We start from the raw sequence: 22,224 nt of genomic DNA, 5'->3' as shown, positions 1-22,224 counted from the left end.
CCCAGTTGGATTGGCCATCGATATCCTTTGTGTTTCATGCGAAATTAATTCATAATATATAGAAAATAGCTATTATATTCTTTATTTATTGATTATTTCTTTATCTAGCTATTATATTCTTCTTTACTTATTATTCCTAGCTATCTATCTATAGAATAATTTATCATAGGTTTTTTATAATACATATCTAATTTCTATAATATTTATATCACATATATATTTAGATTTAAACAGTTAAAAATTAAATCATCTTTAATTATTTATATTACCATTATTATCTTATTTAGTAGATTAGTAATGTAGCACATATACTGTATAATTTGTACTTTATAATAGATTTCATTTTATCAATATCAGACTTTGTATATTTATTGTTATTGAAAGTAAGTTTAGTGCTTTTTTACATCTCTCTTATTTATTGTAGAAGTAAGTGAGCAGGATCCATGGACAGCAGGTGAGCAGCGAGTGTTGTGTAGTGAGACCCAGTATATACTATATAGGGAGACACAGGATATGATTGGGGAAGAGATGCAGAATGTCTGTTAATGATAAGTTTATATTATTACTACAAATAACGTATTGACAGGTAGTTTTAATTGTTAAAATGGGGCTAAGTTTAGAGATAGAACACCCTGATGTCCCGGCCTCAGCCCTGAGTTTATTATACAGTATTTCATCTTCTGCCAATAGGTCAGTTGTACTAATTGTCATCAATAAAATATGATGTATTGAGGACTATTAACATATGGAAAGTATAGATAAAATGAATGTAATTCAGCGTATCACAACTTTATACCAATGTTTAACAGACAGCGTTAGGTGACAGTAATAAAGATTATCCTAGACGGGGTACAGAAGTGACTATAGCTGAGATGCAGTAAGACTGAGACACAATGTACAGATATGGAGGTGTAATTCTGTTACATATATCTTCCTCCCATCAAGGTCATCTCCTGGTCCTTCCACCTCTTCCCAGTACCACCAGTGGAAGAGGAAGAGAGGGACATGCGGACAGTATGGAGAAGAGCAGTAAGTGGACTATTTTATCTTATTACAGATACACAGTAAAAGTACTTATACATTATATAGATAGTGTTACATGGTAATATTACACATATTGCTAATAACATCTGTAACACAGTAATTCCCCCTGTGCTGGAGATGACAGTGTCCTTCTACATGAGACATACATGGGCCTCTTTCTGCAGTGCCCTGACGGCTGCCTGAAGTGACAGAATGACAATAAATAGGGCTATAAATGGGTGTGTTGTCACCAAATTAGGGTGGATGATATAAAAGTTGGGCAGATATCTGTCTCTGCATAGATATTATATAATAATCACACATTGTGCAGAAAACAGTAACACATAACAGATCTGTACTGCGACACGTCATTCTGTAGCTTCTACTAAACTGTGATTTCTCTTTCCCCTCCCAGCTCATCATCTGGATCTCCAAGCCCCTGCAAATGGAGAAGAGGACGGATCGTCAGCGAGGTGAAGGCTCCCTTCCTGCAGCGGGAGGAGCGGGTGGCTTTTTATGGCATCCTGGGTAAGCCATACTGCTCATATCACTGTATCCGATGTACATGTATTGTCACAGCCTATCTCCCCTTTTATTCATAGTTATAGGGACAACACTGGCCAACCCCTGTAAGTAATAATGTTCTAGAGAGCTGTAAATGTGTTGTCTATCTGTGGACATCCTCTGGTATATAGGGAATGATCACCTCAGGGACTCCTGTCCTGATCCCATAAGCCTGTTCCCTGGATGGTGCAGCAACCTATTTCCCTGCAGTGATAAGAGTATTACTGACTGTCCATCCATAGATCTTCCATAGAGCACTGATGAAGAGCTGGGGACAGACTGAGTCCTCCACTACCATGAGCACCTGTGTTTGTGTATTACACCTGTGTGTAAGGGAAAGTACATGACCTAGTACAGTAAGAGTGTTACATGCTCAGTGCAGGCAGTCATTAGGAGTGCACCTTATATTATTCCCAAAAGTCAGAGCAGGAATTAGATTTGCAGAATGAGATAATTAGAGGTGTACATGTAATAGGGTGACGCACAATCTCACCTGTGTGACGTATAACACACCCCATCAGGACACTGTAGTATAGATGCCGGTGTCTGTACTGAGTTGGAGAGGTGATACATTATTATATCAGAGTGCAGTGGAAGTGATGTATATAAGGCTCATTGCATTACTGTGGGGTTTGTAGTCACTCCAAAATATCAAATTGTGACCCATGTAATGAAGACCCAATGGCCCCTTACTTTCACCTTTTATATAGTGTACAACTTGCAATTAATAAAAAGATTGATATGAAACTAATCATAATCAGGAATCTGTAATAATGAGCTTTACCAATAACCCAATAAGCACATAAAATGCACATGATCCATTGTATGTACAAGGGGCAGAATCATAACATCTGCACAAAACTACAGCGCTGCACATGTGTATATTGTGAGGAGAATAAATGTGACTTATTATACTGTGTGATACAAATGTGCAGTTAGAATATACATTACCTATATTACTGTAGATTGGGATAATTATATAATATACAGCAGCTTGGTAAATAGACATTACTATGTATATTATATGTATCTGTGGTAAGAGATGGAATATAAAAGTGGCCGCCATATTGCAGACAGCTCAGTCCCTGGTACACAAAGTGTATAGTGTGTACTACACTGAGGGGGCAATAATCTCCTTATGTAATGCTGTAGATTATAGACTCTCTCACAAGTCAGTTCAGAGGGTTCTGATCTAATATAAATGTAAATATAGACTATCCTGGCTGAGTTATTATTATCTATTTTAGAGGACGACCACATCAAAAACTTTCTTCTTGGAGACACCGGCCTGAGGACATCTGACAAGTACCTCCTTGCTATGGTACTTGTCTACTACAAGCGGGCAGGCCTGAAGATGGAGGAGTATCGGAGGAATTTCTTTGCTGCCCTGTAAGTGTCTCATGGATTATTTATAATCTTCTCTTACAATTACCCCTTTCCCATAGTGCTAGCTGGCTCCATCTTACTCACGTACACCAGGACTGGTACATATGGTTAGCATTATTACAGGTGGAATATTAATCATAGCCAGGTAATACATTTTCAATACAAGACGGATACAGAACTAAGTCACCAGGGAGAAGAGAGTTCAAATAAAATTAAATTTAGCATGAAGGTAAAAACTGACCTCTCAGTGCTGACAGCTAATCCACAAGTCCATATTATGTCACCTACATGACTCCTCCATACAGCCTCATGCAAACTGGCTTAAATCAATTTCTGTTCCTATCACCTTGTGTCTCTTCTGATGTATGTTCTAGTTACTGTCTCTTATTATATTATATGTACACTGTTACTTACTAACTGTCCATGTGCTGTTCCAGGTTCTTGGCAAACCAGGTAGAAGAGGATGAAGCTTTCAGAAGAGAGATCTACCCCTGGGCCCTCGGCTGGACATGGAGGACAAAGATGAATCGCCTGCATCAGAGAAGAGACAGCTTGCTGAGGAGGATGGACTTCAGAGCCGTGGTGGATCGGGCCACCTGTGATCTGGTTAGTAATAATAAGGGATAGGAGACGTATTTGGACCTGGCAGTAAATATAAAAGTTAAACTATACAGCATTGGATATAGTACTGTATAATGGGGGGAATGGGTGTGTACAGGGTGGAGACTTACTGCATGCTCAGTTCTGCAGCTCACTTTCTTTGGGGGATATCCAATTAGCCCTGGTAATTTATTGGGGCTAATTGTCCTGCCATGGGCTATCCTATTAGCCCCGATAAGCTGGCACAAGCAGCAGGTTATCGAGGTTTCTGATGCTGCACCGGGTGCCGGCTCATCACTGCTCCCGATGGAGCACTGACCTTCGGCTCCCCAGTCACATGACCGCCGCCGGGGTCAGGGGAAGAATGGGCTGCAGCGCTGCTCCCGGGCCGCGACACCCTCAGTGCAGACCCTGCCTGCTGCTACTGCAGCGGGCATGGGACACTGCAGGTCACCGCAGCTTCACAAGGATTTTGTTTCGCCTGCCTAAGGTAGGCGAAACCAAATCCCAGGAAACAGACCTGTTTTCAAGCGAATACCGTGCTGTTTCTCACGAAAACACACAGGTTTCATTGAACCTGTGTGTTTTCGGGAGAAAGGGCATTTTTTTTTACAGGCGATCTATTAGGTTAGCCTGTAAAAAAAAAAACAAAACAAAAAACGGTGAAACATCCGGAAAAATTAAAAAAAACATCAGTTTTTCACGCCCAATGTTTTACCAGGGCTAATTGGATATTCCCCTATAACTTTTAGTTAGGAGTCCAAAAGTAAACTGTTTTAAAATTATATTAAATGCCTATATTATGTGTTACTATATAAAATATTTTTATTTGAAAGAAAGATTCAGAGACAGCAAATAGAATCGCCCACTTCATAAGTACTTACAAATAAATGTTGCATATGACAGGACATTTAAGCTGTATGACAGCTGAAATTGGTTTTAAGTTCTACCTGACGCACTATGTACACTGGGTCTGTTGAAAAAAATGGTTTCATCGATGCTTATATCATTATAGGTCATGGCGGAAGACCCTTTTCACTGGGCCTGGATGAGGACTCGGCCATTACACCACGGCTGGGCCGTACGCTGTTACCATAGGCACTGGCAGGAGTACCAGATACGAGGCCCAGAGAGCAGCCCTCTACCTTGCGCTCTCTGCAGTGCCATTCTAGACCACACAATCAAGTGGGAAGTGGTCGGAAATAACATCTGCCGACAGACAGAAGATGAGCCCGAAACCATTCTAAAAGTCACTGTCCAGTAAACATCTCCGGTGAGTAGAGGGTGAATGGAACAGAAAATATTATTGTTCCTAGTCCAAGTTGTCTTATTAAGTTGTTTCACATGGGACAATTACAAACTACTCATCAATAATAAAACTGTATCAGATGTGGTCTGAGAAGTGTAGGAAAGATCCTGTCTGGGTACAGGGGACATGTAATGCAGGTATGACCACCTCTGCCACAGTAAGTAAATCATTATTAATCTCCTGCCCGGACAGATGACTGAATGAAGTTCCGTGTGCTAGATATGAAAACATTGTGCTTGCCTGGATAACACTAATCAGCACTCTAACATTGCCTGGTTCTGTAATAGAAAATAAAATAAAAGGATCTGTGCTATAATACACTAGCAACCTATAACTATTTGTAAGAGAAACTTTACTAATATTTATCGCTATTTATGTCTATTATTTTATTAGTATATGAGATTTATTTGATCTTTAATTGTAATATTGTATTTGTTTCATGTTTGATGCTTAAATGCATATTAATAATTAGCGTGCCTGGTGTGGTTATCTGCCACATCTAATCACATATTATACCACAGATCCTTTTATTTATGGTTATAAAGTGACATACCGGACACACACCTTTTGGATCATATTGCTGTGGTTCTATATAAATTCACTATTACGTTTTAGTAATAACTGTTTCACTTTAATGGTCACATTTCTTTATAAGCACCTGAAATTATTTTATATGTGTTTGGGTCTAATATATGGAAACCTATGTGGCTGAAGGGAAGTCTTTTACATCTTTATAAAGCCTCTCCCCTTCACATCTCAGGTATAACAAGTAAAAACATTCTGTACAATTAACTTTTACATAATGTTTTATAAGTATTTGGAAGGTGGATGATGTTTAGCAAATGACAATAATAACCCATTCTTATAATCAGGCTGTATATCTTCTCTGATAGTGTAAAGAGAACAAGTGGATGTGTTCACTCTCCAAAAGGAGGGGACGCCCCTGTGGATTCACTACCTGCTCCCCTATACTGTATTTATATAATCCCACTGCACAATTAGTGTCACTCTGGGGGCAGGTTGGTGATCAGTGAGGAGGGCATAGTTATATTTTGAAGGGTGACATTTTAGACGTGATATATCACTAGGCTACAGTAGCTTTAGCAATACACCACGTCTAAAATTTGTCCTCTAAAATGTAAATACTGTATGCCTCCTCACTGATCAGTACCAGCACCCAGAGTGACACTACACAGTGTATGTACTCATGTGCCTAATCTACCCAACTCCTGTCATGGCAAACCTATGGATCGCTGAGCACGCCACCATCCTGTCCTGCATCTCCATTCCCCGTACAGCTAGGCAAGCACACTTGCACAAAGTAGGTGTGTGATGGCACAAGAGTATTTGCACTGAAGTGTTACACTTTGCAGTTTGGTAATTACCCTTTCTGTGTACTGACAACTGGTATATCTGTTTTATATCTGTTTTAGAGCCATGAAGACCTGACCAATGAGGATGAAGAAATGAAGAGGAGACCAGACGAGGAATGAAGAAGAGCATTACACCACATACACTACACCACACTACACCACACCACACCACACAATAGTACCACAACACTGTTACTTACATTAGTCCCTTTAGTATACCCAGAGGAAGGGCAGTACAGCAGCCATGGTTCCTCGCAGGTTTCCTCCACAGGGGGTTTTGTCTGTCCTGAGTGCTGCTGTACACTCTCCATGAGTGATAGGCTGTAACTGCTAGAGTTACATGGTAACATATAGTTAATATCTCTATATATTTTATTACTTTGTATAATTCTATAGATTATAGTTATTATATTAGTTTCAATTAATAATATAAAAAATAGAATTCTTAATAAGTAATACTTATAAATAATAATATAGGCAACATTTAATTATTTATTTTATTACTTAGCTTTTATTCAATTACACCTAGTTTTTAAAAAACTTTTTTCAATTAATAATATCTAATAATACATTATATAACATAGGATCACAAACAGTTCATTTAAAATAAATTGTAAATATACAATAGATATAAATAATAATATTGTCCTTAGTATTTTAATATATATCTTGTTATTTAACACTAATGCAATTAGATCTTACTTTTTATTACAATTCTCAGTTAATAATATAATAAAATATAAAATAACATAAGTGGATTCTAATATATTAAAAGTCTAGAATAGGTATAAATTATAATAGTCATTAGTATTTTATATATATTTCATTAAACAGCACCAATTGCATTACAACATAGTTGTTATACTTCTGAGGTAATAATTTAACAAAAATAAAATAAAATCATTGATAAATAGGTGAGTGCTAAATATATAATAGTTATAAATTATAGTATAGCCATTTAGTATTTTTAAATATATACATTATTGTTAAATACTAATTCAATAAAAACCTAGTTTTTAATATATATTTCAATTAATAATATGATACATAACACAAAATTACATAGTTATAATAAATTTTATATTTATAGTTAATCTTATATTTTGTCGAAGTCATTTCTTTGTGTGTTTCTGAGTCTCTGAGTTTATAGTTTGTTATGGCTAAAAAACAGAAAGTACAAATCTGTGATGTTACTGGTTATGACACCTGCGTATGAAAGCAGTGCGGTTCCTACACGGTATATAGCTTGATATGACAAACATGTTGCTGCAAAACACAGTCCTTATGGTTACCAATGTCTGCCAGGCCTGTAATGCTGGTCACACGCGCCCATTCTGATGCTCAGTGTGAGTGCCAGGCAATAGGGATAATGGCCAACTTTGCCACACATGCCTGTATCATATACAGTATGGGTCTTCAACCTGCGGCCGTCCAGCTGCTGTGGAACTACACATCCCAGAATGCCCTGCCACAGTTATGCTATTACGGCATGCTAAAATGGAGGCAGGGCATGCTGGGATGTGTAGTTCCACAGCAGCTGGATGGCCGCAGGTTGAAGACCTATGATATTATTATTATTACATTTTATTTATAAGGCACCACAAGTGTTTCGCAGCGCCATACAAGGGCCAGTACAGGGAGACAAAACTTAACATTACAGTAAATAAGTAACAAAAATAGAGTACAGGTAACAAACAGCACCACAATTCTCAAAACATATTACAGCTTAGATGTAAGTAGCGAGTGAGTGATCAACGCACTACTAGGAGCTGGTGGCCATAGGTATAGATTAGCCTTTACCAGCAGGAGAAAAAGCGGGTAAAGATGGTCGCTGAGTAGGAGAGAGCCGCGAGGGAAATGTGTTGAGAAGAGGGTTTTGACAACAAGAGGAAAGAGGGCTCTGCTCTGAGGAGCAACAATCTAGTAGGAAGGGGCGACAGACAGATGACATGAGGTGCAAGCAGGCGGGAGGTAGCCTGATGGCCGGGTGTAAGCAAAGCAGAGATGGTCAAGGCATGAGGCAGGCAGATGGAGGAGCAGCCTCAGGACTAGGTTATGCATCGGAAGGGTACGCTTTGATGAATAGGTGGGTTTTCAGTGCCCGTCTGAAGCTTTGCAACGTCAGGGAGAGTCTAATGGAGCTAGGGGAGCGCGTTCCACTGAAGGGGTGCAGCATGGGCAAAATCTTGAACTCGAGCATGGGAAGCAGTAAACAGGGTAGAGGAAAGGAGACGGTCATTGGATGACCATAGGGGGCAGGAGGGAGTACGAAGGGAGAGGAGTTTGGAGATGTAGAGAGCAGTGGAATTAGAGATGGCCTTGCATGTGAGGGTGAGGAGTTTGAAGAGGTTTCTGTAGGGGAGCCAGTGCAGATTTTAGCGAAAGGGAGTGGCAGATGTGGAGCGGCAGGAAAGGAAGATAAGCCTAGCTGCGGAGTTGAGGGGAGCAAGATGGGAGCAAGTGAGGCCAGCGAGGAGAACGTTGCAGTAGTCGAGCCGTGAGATGACCAGTAAGTGGATGATAAGTTTAGTTGCACTTTGGGAGAGAAATGGCCAGATGCGAGCAATGTTGAGTAGCTGGAACCGACAGGATTGTGCCAGAGCTTGGATGTGGGGTGCAAAGAAGAGGTAGGAGTCAAGAGTGATGCCCAAGCAGCGGAGTTGGGGAATGGGGGAGATGATGGTGTTGTCAACAGTTATAGAGATATTGGTAGGGGGTGTTACTCTGGCTGGAGGAAAGATAATGAGTTCAGTTTTGTCCATGTTGAGCCTTAGAGAGCGCTCAGCCATCCAGGAGCAGATGGCGGAGAGGCAGCTAGAAACCTGAGAGACGACAGAGGGGGACAGATCAGGAGAGGAGAGGTAGAGTTGTGTGTCATCAGCATAGAGGTGGTATTGAAGGCCAAAGGAGTTAATGAGTGCACCCAGGGAAGCGGTGTACAGGGAGAACAGAAGGGGGCCGAGGACAGAATCCTGAGGGACACCAACAGGGAGGATGGAAGGGTGTGAGGTGGTGCCAGAGGTAGACACAGAGAAGGAGCGGTTAGTGAGGTAAGAGGTAAACCAGTCAAGGACAGTGCTAGAGAGGCCATACATATGATATACAGCATCATTGGGGCCTGTTAGTTCCATCAGAAGATAAAAGATATGAGATATCTGCAGTTCATTTCTTACTGTAGTAAGAAACATACCCAATAATGAGTCTATTGATTTTGTTAAATAAAGAGCCATCACCTTCATTTTTAAACATATTCAACCCCATTGCAGATAATAACTATAGGCCCCCATCCACTTGTGCGATATGACCAATTTTCATCTGATTCCGAGCTTTCTGTTTGATGAATCGGATGAAAACTGTCACTTTGCTGCAGCAAGCAGAGTCAGAGGTCTGGTACATGACAGTGGAGATGTAGAGGATTTTGCTACTTGAGGGACTTTTGGATACATGGCTATTGATATTACCCCTTTGGAATCATTACAATCTATAGGGCCTGAACTAAAATTATGTCCTAAAATGTAACAAATGTTCTACTCCAGGGGATGTGGCCTTGTTCTTACTCCTAGATGCCTGGGCGGGGGGCACGGGTGCTATCTCTGAGGAGGAGTAAAGAAGTGTACGGAACAAGCCAGACAAGTACATGCACTCATCAGACCTATATAAATAAACGTGTGCTCTGAGATTACATAAATGCTTTGACTCAGGGCCTAGCGAGACTTCAGTCTATTCCAATACAAACGATATGATGATGACATTGTGACTGTATAGAATTATAGATGCTGCTTTATAAATCTAAATGTATTTATGATTATGTGCTTAACTGTATTTGTGATTATGCTTTTATATAAAGGGTGCCCAAATACATTTCTAAGCATCTGGTAATTGCTTCTCTAGTGTATTGTGGCAATAGTGCGCGGGGCGGCACTAGGGCAATGTGACAGAGATGTGATGCAGAACAATTATTTATTTCTGTGGTACACTGCATCATACACAGAGTATATACTTTTTGTTACAGTATTTACTTTACCTTATACATTTATCATGAGCACCTGAAATACATCACCTGTACTCCTTCCTGGCTGCTTTCACTTCATATTGAGATTGTATTCACTAGATAATTTGTATCTTTAAAACTGGGCATGCTGCATATAGATGTGTCCTCATGTAGCGTCCAGACGCCATACAGTGCAAGTTATATGGCGTGACTGAGCCACTTGGAGAGGTATATCATGTTGTTTTTTCTTTAAATATTGCATCTTAATCGCATCGCAGGCGCAGTGAAACACCACTCAGTGTACTACAGACGCTGGGCTGTGACTTTTACCACACAGGAATTAGTATTACAGGCATACACAGTCACAGATGAAGCATAACAAAATGTGACGTGAGAAAAGGCTGTGGCCGAAGCATTGCAGCACTTCATATACAGATACAGACTCCCCGGCCACACAGCTGTACAAATGTCGCACATCATCAAACTGATCAGTGTAATCTAGCAATAAAGTTTTGTCACTCCCAGGTGTTTTATGTATGAGAATAAGATGCTGGGTGTGGCCGAGTTGCTCAGGACCTGGTGCACCGAGAGAGTCTGTTTGACGCGACTGAAGCCGCAGTGCATGAGGACTCATCTGTATCTTAATGAAAAGCATAGATATGTGGTTGTGTGACACATCACAGTGTTCATACAAGAAACTTACGTCTGCCCAGCAGTTACTAGACTTGTATCTTCTGTATCGGATCCACCTCCTGAGATGCACACACACATTCCACTTCTTATCCTTTGTGTATGCTGCTGGGAAATCTATAGCGTATGTCCAGCCATGGAAATGAGATCCCATCAGTAACATTGCAGCAAGTCATTCCTTCCATCTCCGGATCAGGCCCTTTCTCACCACTGATGCCAAAACCCCATTGTCCTCTCACTCAACATCTCCCGCCTCGACAATTGTAACCTCCTCTGGCCTCCACCTTATTCACCTTTCCCCCACTTCAATCCATCAGGAACTCTGCAGCCCATCTCACTTCTCACTGCTCTGTGTCAGTTTACCTCGTCTGCAACTTGCGTCACTGACTGACTATCTTCCTCCAAATACAGTTCAAATTCCTGAACCTCACTTTTACAAAGCACTCAATCACTCTGCCCCCTCCTACATCTTCTTCCTCATTTCTGTTCACTCTCCCTCCTGATCCCTCTGTACTTACCATCTACCCCACACCCTGGTTACCGTCTCTTACGGTCACCTCCAAGATCTGTACCACTCTGCACCTCTTCTTTGGAACTCCCTCACCAAGTCGGACTTTCTCCCAATCTTGGCAGCTTCATTCCGGGACAGGATTCGCTTCTGTTTGTCCACATATTTTACAATTGGAAGATACTAGCACTGGTTTTGCCTATTACATTGACCATAAATAATTGATTTTGTCCTGGACCAGCAACCCAAGGCACCCCTGCAAGTATCCCGAAGAACCCACTTTGGAAAGCACTGCCTTAAGGGCCCCATACACTACCGCGACATGTCGCGAGCAATCACCCCCGGCAGCCTCCCGGGTGCCAGGATCGGCCAAGGTACATCGTATGCTGTCCTTTTGCATACGATGTATCTTGGGCGATTCTGGACGATCCCAGCCACGCCTGCGGGGTCGGACTAGATTGAATGTGCAGCACATTCAATCTGGAGGATCCGATCCGATGCTCACGGGAACGCGCATCGGATCGGAAAACGCCTCCAAAATGCCCGATTTCATCCGATATATCGGGCCGAATGCCCGAAATCGGATGAAATCGGGCATTAGCATCCTAGTGTATGGGGCCCTTTAGAATAATACTTACAAGAAAGCTTTATTTGGTATATATTCATGTAAACGTGAAACAAGCCATATGCATCTTATTTAAAACACAGAGCAGTGGGCCAAATGTAGTGGAGTGAGAGTTTCAGAAAGTTAGAGATTTGGTAAGGTTTTTCATTTTTTTTTAAAGTGGCAATCGTTTACACTGCAGAACCAGGTTGATGTTGCTGTGTAAATGATTGCCACTTTAAAAAAAACTGCAAAACCTTACCAAATCTCTCACTTTTTGAAACTCTCACTCTATTACATTTGGCCCATAATTTCTTTCTGTATTAGCTTCTACATAATAGACCTGATTTTCAAGTTGCACGTAATGCAATTCACAGGAACTAGGTATTTCTGCCACAGTGACGTCACTATTTCCTGATAAATGGACAGACTGCATTGTCCTACATAATGGATCTAGGCTCTATGGGGGCTAGTTTCTCATCTTTTTGAAACCAAAGAAAATGTAAAATAAGTATTGTAAAAATTGTCACAATACATATTTAAGAGAAACAACGTCCACTAGATATAACCAAACAAATACAAGTGACCCTGTGGATTGCACACCTGATTCTCTTAGGTCTATTCATGATATCGGATTGGCAGGTCGCTGGCATGTATACAGACACACGCTTGTACAGCAGATATACGTTTGAACTGGAGATGGTCGTCTTTACATAGGGGGTCATTCCGACCTGATCGCTCTCTGCAGTTGTTCGCATCGCCGCTGTGCGATGCTTTTGTACTTGTGCGGAGGATGAGGGCGGACAGACATGCGGGGCGGGCTAGCCCTGTGCTGGGCGTCCCCCCGCATGTCTGGGAACATGATCGCAGCTGTGCTAAATTTGGCACAGCTACGATCAACTCGGAATGACCCCCATAGTTCCCACTGTTGCCCATCTGTAGACAGAGAGTGTATACTTTGCCCCAAATATCTGCTGCCCATAGCACAGTATTCAGAAGCCAAAAACAGACACAAGGTACAAATCAGATATGAAGGATCGGGGAAGTGTACGAAACCCATTTGCTAGCACAGCACTATTACAATGCCTGCAATTGTTATAAAGTACCATACTAAAAAAAATAAGATTTTACTTACCGGTAAATCTATTTCTCGTAGTCCGTAGTGGATGCTGGGAACTCCGTAAGGACCATGGGGAATAGACGGGCTCCACAGGAGACAGGGCACTTTAAGAAAGAATTAGGAATACTGGTGTGCACTGGCTCCTCCCTCTATGTCCCTCCTCCAGACCTCAGTTAAGGAAACTGTGCCCGGAAGAGCTGACAGTACAAGGAAAGGATTTTGGAATCCAGGGCAAGACTCATACCAGTCACACCAATCACACCGTATAACTCGTGATAAACTTACCCAGTTAACAGTATGAACAACAACAGAGCACCAGATAAACCTGATGCAACCATAACATAACCCTTATTTAAGCAATAACTATATACAAGTATTGCAGAAGAAGTCCGCACTTGGGACGGGCGCCCAGCATCCACTACGGACTACGAGAAATAGATTTACCGGTAAGTAAAATCTTATTTTCTCTAACGTCCTAGTGGATGCTGGGGACTCCGTAAGGACCATGGGATTATACCAAAGCTCCCAAACGGGCGGGAGAGTGCGGATGACTCTGCAGCACCGAATGAGCAAACACAAGGTCCTCCTCAGTCAGGGTATCAAACTTGAAGAACTTTGCAAAAGTGTTTGAACCCGACCAAGTAGCTGCTCGGCAAAGCTGTAATGCCGAGACCCCTCGGGCAGCCGCCCAAGAAGAGCCCACCTTCCTTGTGGAATGGGCTTTTACTGATTTTGGAGGCGGCAATCCAGCCGCAGAATGAGCCTGCTGAATCGTGTTACAGATCCAGCGAGCAATAGTTGCTTTGAAGCAGGAGCACCCAGCTTGTTGGATGAATACAGGATAAACAGCGACTCAGTTTTCCTGACTCCAGCCGTTCTGGCTACATAAACCTTCAAATCCCTGACTACATCTAGTAACTTGGAATCCTCCAAGTCACGAGTAGCCGCAGGCACCACAATAGGTATGTTCAAATGAAAAGAGGACACCACTTTTGGCAGAAATTGCGGACGAGTCCGTAATTCTGCCCTGTCCATATGGAAAACCAGATAGGGGCTTTTATGTGACAAAGCCGCCAATTCTGACACACGCCTAGCCGAAGCTAAGGCCAATAGCATGACCACCTTCCACGTGAAATATTTTAACTCCACGGGTTTAAGTGGCTCAAACCAGTGTGATTTCAGGAAACTCAACACCACGTTAAGATCCCAAGGTGCCACTGGTGGCACAAAAGGGGGCTGAATATGCAGCACTCCCTTTACAAACGTCTGAACTTCAGGAAGAGAAGCCAGTTCCTTTTGAAAGAAAATGGATAGGGCTGAAATCTGGACCTTAATGGACCCCAATTTTAAGCCCAAAGTCACTCCCGACTGTAGGAAGTGAAGGAAACGGCCCAGCTGGAATTCCTCTGTAGGGGCATTCCTGGCCTCACACCAAGCAACATATTGTCGCCATATACGGTGATAATGTTTAGCCGTCACGTCCTTCCTAGCCTTTATTAGCGTAGGAATAACCTCATCCGGAATGCCTTTTTCTGCTAGGATCCGGCGTTCAACCGCCATGCCGTCAAACGCAGCTGCGGTAAGTCTTGGAACAGACAGGTCCCCTGTTGCAGCAGATCCTGTCTGAGAGGCAGAGGCCATGGGTCCTCTGTGAGCATTTCTTGCAGTACCGGATACCAAGTCCTTCTTGGCCAATCCGGAACAATGAGTATTGTTCTCACTCCTCTTTTTCTTACGATTCTCAGCACCTTGGGTATGAGAGGAAGAGGAGGAAACACATAAACCGACTGGAACACCCACGGTGTCACTAGTGCGTCCACAGCTATCGCCTGAGGGTCTCTTGACCTGGCGCAATACATTTGTAGCTTTTTGTTGAGGCGGGATGCCATCATGTCCACCTGTGGCAGTTCCCATCGACTTGTAATCTGTGTGAAGACTTCTTGATGAAGTCCCCACTCTCCCGGGTGGAGGTCGTGCCTGCTGAGGAAGTCTGCTTCCCAGTTGTCCACTCCCGGAATGAACACTGCTGACAGTGCTTTTACGTGATTCTCCGCCCAGCGAAGAATTATGGTGGCTTCCGCCATCGCCACCCTGCTCCTTGTGCCGCCTTGGCGGTTTACATGAGCCACTGCGGTGATGTTGTCTGACTGAATCAGCACCGGATGGTTGCGAAGCAGAGGTTCCGCTTGACATAGGGCGTTGTATATGGCCCTTAGTTCCAGGATATTGATGTGCAGACAAGTCTCCTGACTTGACCACAGACCCTGGAAATTTCTTCCCTGTGTGACTGCCCCCCACCCTCGGAGGCTTGCATCCGTGGTCACCAGGAACCAGTCCTGAATGCCGAACCTGCGACCCTCGAGAAAGTGAGCACTCTGCAGCCACCACAGAAGAGACACCCTGGCCCTGGGGGATAGGGTGATCAGCCGATGCATCTGAAGATGCGATCCGGACCACTTGTCCAAAAGATCCCACTGAAAGGTCCTCGCATGGAACCTGCCGAAGGGAATGGCCTCGTATGACGCCACCATCTTTCCCAGGACTCGCGTGCAGTGATGCACCGACACCTGTTTTGGTTTTAAGAGGTCTCTGACCAGAGTCACGAGCTCCTGAGCCTTCTCCGTCAGGAGAAAAACCTTCTTCTGGTCTGTGTCCAGAATCATGCCCAGGAAGGGCAGACGCGTCGTAGGAATCAGCTGCGACTTTGGAATATTCAGAATCCAGCTGTGCTGTTGCAACACTTCCCGAGAGTGTGCTACGCTGATCAGCAACTGCTCTCTGGACCTCGCCTTTATGAGGAGATCGTCCAAGTATGGGATAATTGTGACTCCTTGCTTTCGCAGAAGCACCATCATTTCTGCCATTACCTTGGTAAATATTCTCGGGGCCGTGGACAGACCAAACGGCAACGTCTGGAATTGGTAATGACAGTCCTGTACCACAAATCTGAGGTACTCCTGATGAGGTGGATAAATGGGGACATGCAGGTAAGCATCCTTTATGTCCAGAGACACCATAAAATCCCCCTCTTCCAGGCTTGCAATGACCGCTCTGAGCGATTCCATCTTGAACTTGAACCTTTTCAGGTAACTGTTCAGGGATTTTAAATTCAATATGGGTCTGACCGAACCGTCCGGTTTCGGTACCACAAACATTGTCGAATAGTAACCCCTTCCCTGTTGAAGGAGGGGAACCTTTACCACCACCTGCTGGAGATATAATTTGTGAATTGCCGCTAACACTATTTCCCTCTTTATGGGGGAAGCTGGCAGGGCCGATTTGAGGTAACGGTGAGGGGGCATCACTTTGAATACCAGCTTGTATCCCTGAGATACAATCTGTATAGCCCAGGGATCCACCCGTGAGCGAACCCACTGGTGGCTGAAATTTCGGAGACGCGCCCCCACCGATCCTGGCTCCACCTGTGGAGCCCCAGCGTCATGCGGTGGATTTAGTGGAAGCCGGGGAGGACTTCTGTTCCTGGGAACTAGCTGTATTGTGCAGCTTCTTTCCTCTACCCCTGCCTCTGGCAAGAAAAGACGCACCTCGGACTCTCTTGCCTCTTTGTGATCGAAAGGACTGCATTTGGTAATATGGTGCTTTCTTAGGTTGTGAGTGAATATATGGCAAAAAATTTGACTTCCCAGCCGTAGCTGTGGAAACTAGGTCCGAGAGACCGTCCCCAAACAATTCCTCACCCTTGTAAGGTAAAACCTCCATGTGCCTTTTTGAGTCGGCATCACCTGTCCATTGCCGAGTCCACAGGACCCTTCTGGCAGAAATTGACACAGAGGTAGCTACAGCCGTGGACTACCGTACTGTACTGTGTCTGCTGCTAATATAGACTGGATGATAATGAGATGTAGTATGTATAAAGAAGAAAGAAAAAAAAAACCACGGGTAGGTGGTATACAATTATGGATGGACTGCCGAGTGCCGACACAGAGGTAGCTACAGCCGTGGACTACCGTACTGTACTGTGTCTGCTGCTAATATAGACTGGATGATAATGAGATGTAGTATGTATAAAGAAGAAAGAAAAAAAAACCACGGGTAGGTGGTATACAATTATGGATGGACTGCCGAGTGCCGACACAGAGGTAGCTACAGCCGTGGACTACCGTACTGTACTGTGTCTGCTGCTAATATAGACTGGATGATAATGAGATGTAGTATGTATAAAGAAGAAAGAAAAAAAAAACCACGGGTAGGTGGTATACAATTATGGATGGACTGCCGAGTGCCGACACAGAGGTAGCTACAGCCGTGGACTACCGTACTGTACTGTGTGTGCTGCTAATATAGACTGGTTGATAATGAGATGTAGTATGTATAAAGAAGAAAGAAAAAAAAAACCACGGGTAGGTGGTATACAATTATGGATGGACTGCCGAGTGCCGACACAGAGGTAGCTACAGCCGTGGACTACCGTACTGTACTGTGTCTGCTGCTAATATAGACTGGATGATAATGAGATGTAGTATGTATGTATAAAGAAGAAAGAAAAAAAAACCCACGGGTAGGTGGTATACAATTATGGATGGACTGCCGAGTGCCGACACAGAGGTAGCTACAGCCGTGAACTACCGTACTGTGTCTGCTGCTAATATAGACTGGTTGATAATGAGATGTAGTATGTATAAAGAAGAAAGAAAAAAAAAACACGGGTAGGTGGTATACAATTATGGATGGACTGCCGAGTGCCGACACAGAGGTAGCTACAGCCGTGGACTACCGTACTGTACTGTGTCTGCTGCTAATATAGACTGGATGATAATGAGATGTAGTATGTATAAAGAAGAAAGAAAAAAAAAAACCACGGGTAGGTGGTATACAATTATGGATGGACTGCCGAGTGCCGACACAGAGGTAGCTACAGCCGTGAACTACCGTACTGTGTCTGCTGCTAGTAGACTGGATGATAAATAATGATATAAAAAATATATATATATCACTACTGCAGCCGGACAGGTATATATTATATAATGACGGACCTGCTGGAGTGGACACTGTCTGTCAGCAGAATGAGTTTTTTTAATTTTTATAGAATAAAAAAACACCACACAAGTCACACGACGAGTGTACTTTTTCAGGCAGACATTCAATCACAATATACTATACTGGTGGTCAGTGTGGTCAGGTCACTGGTCACAGTGGTCAGTGGTCAGTCACACTGGCAGTGGCACTCTGGCAGCAAAAGTGTGCACTGTTTAATATGTACTCCTGGCTCCTGCTATAACCTATAACTGCTCCCCAGTCTCCCCCACAATTAAGCTGTGTGAGCACAGTCAGATATTATACATAGATGATGCAGCACACTGGGCTGAGCACAGATATGGTATGTGAGTGTGACTGAGTCACTGTGTATCGTTTTTTTCAGGCAGAGAACAAGAACAGAACGGATTATTAAATAATAATAAATTATAAAACTGCACTGGTGGTCAGGTCACTGGTCATCAGTCACTAGTATAACTCCTCCTAAGCTCCAGTAAGTAAATGAAGTGTCTCACTCTCACTCTCCTATCTATTTTAATTTCTAAACGGAGAGGACGCCAGCCACGTCCTCTCCCTATCAATCTCAATGCACGTGTGAAAATGGCCGCGACGCGCGGCTCCTTATATAGAATCCGAGTCTCGCGATAGAATCCGAGCCTCGCGAGAATCCGACAGCGTGATGATGACGTTCGGGCGCGCTCGGGTTAACCGAGCAAGGCGGGAAGATCCGAGTCGCTCGGACCCGTGTAAAAAAACATGAAGTTCGGGCGGGTTCGGATTCAGAGAAACCGAACCCGCTCATCTCTACTGCCCAGCAGTTACTAGACTTGTATCTTCTGTATCGGATCCACCTCCTGAGATACACACACACATTCCACTTCTTATCCTTTGTGTATGCTGCTGGGAAATCTATAGCGTATGTCCAGCCATGGAAATGAGATCCTATCAGTAACATTGCAGCAAGTCATTCCTTCTATCTCCAAGATCAGGCCCTTTCTCACCACTGATGCCAAAACCCCCTTGTCCTCTCACTCAACATCTCCCGCCTCGACAATTGTAACCTCCTCTGGCCTCCATCCATCAGGAACTCTGCAGCCATCTCACTTCTCACTGCTCTGTGTCAGTTTACCTCGTCTGCAACTTGCGTCACTGACTGACTATCTTCCTCCAAATACAGTTCAAATTCCTGAACCTCACTTTTACAAAGCACTCAATCACTCTGCCCCCTCCTACATCTTCTTCCTAATTTCTGTTCACTCTCCCTCCTGATCCCTCTGTTCTTACCATCTACCCCACACCCTGGTTACCGTCTCTTACGGTCACCTCCAAGATCTGTACCACTCTGCACCTCTTCTTTGGAACTCCCTCACCAAGTCGGACTTTCTCCCAATCTTGGCAGCTTCATTCCGGGACAGGATTCGCTTCTGTTTGTCCACATATTTTACAATTGGAAGATACTAGCACTGGTTTTGCCTATTACATTGACCATAAATAATTGATTTTGTCCTGGACCAGCAACCCAAGGCACCCCTGCAAGTATCCCGAAGAACCCACTTTGGAAAGCACTGCCTTAAGGGCCCCATACACTACCGCGACATGTCGTGAGCAATCACCCCCGGCAGCCTCCCGGGGGCCAGGATCGGCCAAGGTACATCGTATGCTGTCCTTTTGCATACGATGTATCTTGGGCGATTCTGGACGATCCCAGCCACGCCTGCGGGGTCGGACTAGATTGAATATGCAGCACATTCAATCTGGAGGATCCGATCCGATGCTCACGGGAACGCGCATCGGATCGGAAAACGCCTCCAAAATGCCCGATTTCATCCGATATATCGGGCCGAATGCCCGAAATCGGATGAAATCGGGCATTAGCATCCTAGTGTATGGGGCCCTTTAGAATAATACTTACAAGAAAGCTTTATTTGGTATATATTCATGTAAACGTGAAACAAGCCATATGCATCTTATTTAAAACACAGAGCAGTAGGCCAAATGTAATAGAGTGAGAGTTTCAGAAAGTTAGAGATTTGGTAAGGTTTTTCATTTTTTTTTTAAAGTGGCAATCGTTTACACTGCAGAACCAGGTTGATGTTGCTGTGTAAATGATTGCCACTTTAAAAAAAACTGCAAAACCTTACCAAATCTCTCACTTTTTGAAACTCTCACTCTATTACATTTGGCCCATAATTTCTTTCTGTATTAGCTTCTACATAATAGACCTGATTTTCAAGTTGCATGTAATGCAATTCACAGGAACTACGCATTTCTGCCACAGTGACGTCACTATTTCCTGATAAATGGACAGACTGCATTGTCCTACATAATGGATCTAGGCTCTATGGGGGCTAGTTTCTCATCTTTTTGAAACCAAAGAAAATGTAAAATAAGTATTGTAAAAATTGTCACAATACTTATTTAAGAGAAACAACGTCCACTAGATATAACCAAACAAATACAAGTGACCCTGTGGATTGCACACCTGATTCTCTTAGGTCTATTCATGATATCGGATTGGCAGGTCGCTGGCATGTATACAGACACACGCTTGTACAGCAGATATACGTTTGAACTGGAGATGGTCGTCTTTACATAGGGGGTCATTCCGACCTGATCGCTCTCTGCAGTTGTTCGCATCGCCGCTGTGCGATGCTTTTGTACTTGTGCGGAGGATGGGGGCGGACAGACATGCGGGGCGGGCTAGCCCTGTGCTGGGCGTCCCCCCGCATGTCTGGGAACATGATCGCAGCTGTGCTAAATTTGGCACAGCTACAATCAACTCGGAATGACCCCCATAGTTCCCACTGTTGCCCATCTGTAGACAGAGAGTGTATACTTTGCCCCAAATATCTGCTGCCCATAGCACAGTATTCAGAAGCCAAAAACAGACACAAGGTACAAATCAGATATGAAGGATCGGGGAAGTGTACGAAACCCATTTACTAGCACAGCACTATTACAATGCCTGCAATTGTTATAAAGTACCATACTAAAAAAAATAAGATTTTACTTACCGGTAAATCTATTTCTCGTAGTCCGTAGTGGATGCTGGGGACTCCGTAAGGACCATGGGGAATAGACGGGCTCCGCAGGAGACAGGGCACTTTAAGAAAGAATTAGGAATACTGGTGTGCACTGGCTCCTCCCTCTATGTCCCTCCTCCAGACCTCAGTTAAGGAAACTGTGCCCGGAAGAGCTGGCAGTACAAGGAAAGGATTTTGGAATCCAGGGCAAGACTCATACCAGCCACACCAATCACACCGTATAACTCGTGATAAACTTACCCAGTTAACAGTATGAACAACAACAGAGCACCAGATAAAACTGATGCAACCAAACATAACCCTTATTTAAGCAATAACTATATACAAGTATTGCAGAAAAAGTCCGCACTTGGGACGGGCGCCCAGCATCCACTACGGACTACGAGAAATAGATTTACCGGTAAGTAAAATCTTATTTTCTCTAACGTCCTAGTGGATGCTGGGGACTCCGTAAGGACCATGGGGATTATACCAAAGCTCCCAAACGGGCGGGAGAGTGAGGATGACTCTGCAGCACCGAATGAACAAACACAAGGTCCTCCTCAGCCAGGGTATCAAACTTGTAGAACTTTGCAAAAGTGTTTGAACCCGACCAAGTAGCTGCTCGGCAAAGCTGTAATGCCGAGACCCCTCGGGCAGCCGCCCAAGAAGAGCCCACCTTCCTTGTGGAATGGGCTTTTACTGATTTTGGAGGCGGCAATCCAGCCGCAGAATGAGCCTGCTGAATCGTGTTACAGATCCAGCGAGCAATAGTTTGCTTTGAAGCAGGAGCACCCAGCTTGTTGGATGCATACAGGATAAACAGCGACTCAGTTTTCCTGACTCCAGCCGTTCTGGCTACATAAACCTTCAAAGCCCTGACTACATCTAGTAACTTGGAATCCTCCAAGTCACGAGTAGCCGCAGGCACCACAATAGGTTGGTTCAAATGAAAAGAGGACACCACTTTTGGCAGAAATTGCGGACGAGTCCGTAATTCTGCCCTGTCCATATGGAAAACCAGATAGGGGCTGTTAT

The 22,224-nt window shown here is 43.7% G+C and overlaps 1 protein-coding gene and 1 long non-coding RNA gene across 3 annotated transcripts in view; one reads left to right on the top strand and one right to left on the bottom strand.

The window, feature by feature from the left end:
- Nucleotides 1–311: 311 nt before the first annotated feature.
- Nucleotides 312–6,725, top strand: LOC134943753 (speedy protein 1-A-like). Its single transcript, XM_063932414.1, has 7 exons — nt 312–454; nt 946–1,029; nt 1,439–1,551; nt 2,835–2,976; nt 3,411–3,579; nt 4,589–4,846; nt 6,316–6,725. The coding sequence occupies exons 1-6, from the start codon at nt 444–446 to the stop codon at nt 4,835–4,837; spliced, it is 768 nt and encodes a 255-aa protein (XP_063788484.1). The 5' UTR covers nt 312–443; the 3' UTR covers nt 4,838–4,846; nt 6,316–6,725.
- Nucleotides 1,315–22,224, bottom strand: part of LOC134943754 (uncharacterized) — a 64,555-nt gene continuing 43,645 nt past the window's right edge. For both annotated transcript variants that reach the window (XR_010181724.1, XR_010181725.1), the window contains exons 2-4: nt 6,456–6,585; nt 3,388–3,576; nt 1,315–1,462 (exon numbers count right to left, since the gene is read on the bottom strand). This is a non-coding gene — a long non-coding RNA (uncharacterized LOC134943754). The remainder of the gene's footprint in view (nt 1,463–3,387; nt 3,577–6,455; nt 6,586–22,224) is intronic.

This window comes from Pseudophryne corroboree, chromosome 7 (assembly GCF_028390025.1).
Source record: "Pseudophryne corroboree isolate aPseCor3 chromosome 7, aPseCor3.hap2, whole genome shotgun sequence".
NCBI lineage: Eukaryota > Metazoa > Chordata > Amphibia > Anura > Myobatrachidae > Pseudophryne > Pseudophryne corroboree.
This window is presented reverse-complemented; position numbering and strand designations above follow the sequence as displayed.